The sequence below is a fragment of the Pterocles gutturalis genome, unplaced genomic scaffold (assembly GCF_000699245.1).
Source record: "Pterocles gutturalis isolate BGI_N339 unplaced genomic scaffold, ASM69924v1 scaffold28079, whole genome shotgun sequence".
Taxonomy (NCBI): Eukaryota; Metazoa; Chordata; class Aves; order Pterocliformes; family Pteroclidae; genus Pterocles; species Pterocles gutturalis.
This window is the reverse complement of record NW_010134040.1, coordinates 2,823-5,240: the sequence shown is the minus strand read 5'-3', so window position 1 is coordinate 5,240 and position 2,418 is coordinate 2,823. Positions and strand designations below refer to the sequence as shown.

General features: G+C 60.7%; 1 protein-coding gene across 1 annotated transcript in view; it reads left to right on the top strand.

Annotated features, from left to right (window-relative positions):
• Positions 1–27: 27 nt before the first annotated feature.
• The window catches only part of LOC104467625 (BPI fold-containing family B member 4-like), a gene marked incomplete at both ends in the record, with an annotated part of 4,425 nt that continues 2,034 nt past the window's right edge, over positions 28–2,418 (top strand). The window contains 5 exons of the mRNA XM_010081463.1: positions 28–179; positions 829–889; positions 1,298–1,358; positions 1,847–1,965; positions 2,252–2,417. Coding sequence (XP_010079765.1) covers positions 28–179; positions 829–889; positions 1,298–1,358; positions 1,847–1,965; positions 2,252–2,417 — 559 coding nt within the window. The remainder of the gene's footprint in view (positions 180–828; positions 890–1,297; positions 1,359–1,846; positions 1,966–2,251; position 2,418) is intronic.

The window sequence follows — 2,418 nt, the reverse complement described above, 5'->3', positions numbered from 1 at the left end:
GGCTCCACTGCAGGTTGTTCCCTCCCCTTGCGCAGCGTCCTGGGTTTGCTGGACATCGCAGTGGAAGTGAACGTCACCTCCAGGATCAGGCTCACCATGGACAGCATGGGCTGCCCCAGGCTGGTGGCAGAGCGATGTGACACCCTCCTCGGTGGCATTAAAGTCAGACTCCTGCGAGGGTGAGTGATGGAGGTGCCAGCGTGGGACACCTCACCACCGGGCTTTGCTGGCCCCAGCCCGCACCCGCAGAACAGCAAAAGCACGAGGTCATTTCCCCATTGCACATCGTGCTCCCACGGGTGACTGTGACACTGCTGCCATCCCTGCAGGTGACAGTTGCTCATGCGTCATGTCATGGGGCGAGCAAAGGGCTGCTGGTGGGGAGGGTCCCCTGCACCCCTCATGCAGCCACAGCAAACAGACGTGTTGTCCCTGAGGGCTGTGTGATCCCGCAGCGGTCCCAGAGGGACGTTTCTGTCCCACGTGCCCTGTCCACGGGTCATTTTATCTGGCATTGCCCGGGGTCTTCTGAGACGTAAGCACTTGGCATGTGAATCATGGCAACCGCTCGGGCTGAGGTTGTTTCTGCTCGTTTGAGGAGGCTGTGCACCAGCAGATGAAAGGCAGCAACAAATTTCCCACTGGCTATTTTGGGATGCAAATCACACTTATCTCATGCAAAATCCAAGCATACACGATGCACTTTGCTGACGCAATTGCCTTGCTCCAGGAGGTCTGTGCTCCGCGCTGTTCACAGGGAATTGTTTAACAAGACCCATTTACTTTGCAGCAGGGTTTTTTTCATGGTGCTTTTTTATTTTTCTACAGCCTGCTCCCAATCGTGGATAATTTATTGGCAAATGTCCTGAACAGACTTCTTCCTAATCTGGTGAGTCAGAAAAAACTCCACCCCAGCACAGAGCAATGAGTCTGAAAAGCTGGGGTGCAGCTCCCCGTGGGTCCCGGGGCAGTCCTGCGCAAGTGCCCGGGGGTTTCTAACGATGCTCTGGACCATGTTATGGGCTAATGGAGTCTGTCCCCTCTCCTGAAAGCCCCAGGGTCTCTCCAGCCATTGCACGAGGTCTCCCAGTCCTCACCCCGCTTCCCCAGCGCAGGGCAAGGTGCCCGGGGCTGTATCCAGACCTGGTGCAGTGTCACCAGCCCCGTGGAGTCCCCAGTGGGGACTGCCATCCCCCGCACCTGGTGTCCCCAGGGCTGGCGCAGCAGAGCCCAGCAAGGCTGCACATCCTCGGTCGGCTCCGATCACGGGTTCTCACTGTCCCCCCGACTCTTGCAGCTCTGCCCGGTGGTGGACGTCGCCCTGGGACTCGTCAACGAGAAGCTGGGTCTTGTGAACTGTAAGTACCGGGGGGATCCCACGCCTGGCCCTGCCTTGGCCCTTGTGTCACCTCTGCTCTGGCCATGTGAAGACTGTGACACCATCCCCCCCACCACTGCACCCCAGGCAGAAAGAGAGACATCCCCCCTCCCCAGCTTCACCTGCAGATGCCAGGTCTACCCCATGCCAGGAGTGGGGACCCCCAGCAGGTCCCTGCCCAGACCCTGTCACCCCCAGCAGCAGACCCTCCCTCCCCATCTCTGATAGCAGATGGAAGGATCCCAGGTGCACAAAGGTGGCACCGAGGGGGGCTGTGGGCTGTCCCCCCCATTTGCAGCAATGTCACACACTGCTCATTGGGGGAACGACGTCTCCTGCGGCATTTACCGCTCAGCACAGAGCACACGGAGCCGGGGACAAGGGGCTGCCTGGGTTCACCTGCATGCCAAGGGCGGGGTATTTGTACCCCAGCCCTGCAGGGAACTCTGACTGCCTCCCTCTCCCCAGCACTGGTGCCACTGGGCTTGCTGGGCAGCATCCAGTACACTGTGTCCAGCCTTCCCCTGGTCACCGGACAGTTCCTCGAGGTGGACCTGAACGTAAGTCCTGCACCCAAGGGTTGGGACGTGTCACTGGGGTTTGGGATGGGCTCCTTGCGCTGTGACCGGCTTGATGGGGTCATGGCCCCGTGCCCAGCTCCTGCTGCCGCCGTCATGGGAGAGCGCGGCGGGGTTCACATTTCATGAAATTCTGGAGAAGGAAGTGCCACGGGGCTTGACGCGGCATGGTCGTGCGTGCAGCAATTTCACACCGAGGGAGCGTGCAGTTGACCATAAAGGCAAATATTGCAAACGCCTTGGCCTGTGCTTCCTTCCCTGTCACTCCAGACCGCCGTCGGGCGTGTGGCAGGAGGGCTGGGGGTATCCACTGGGAAAGCCGGGAAGCGTCCCCACCCCTCCGCGGGTCCCCATGCCACCGCTGCCACCCATGGTGGACACCAGCTCCTCCCAGCTGGGGCTCTCGGTGAACTTCCTCCACGCGGTGCTGGCTGTCCTGCAGCAGGACGGGGCCCTGGACCT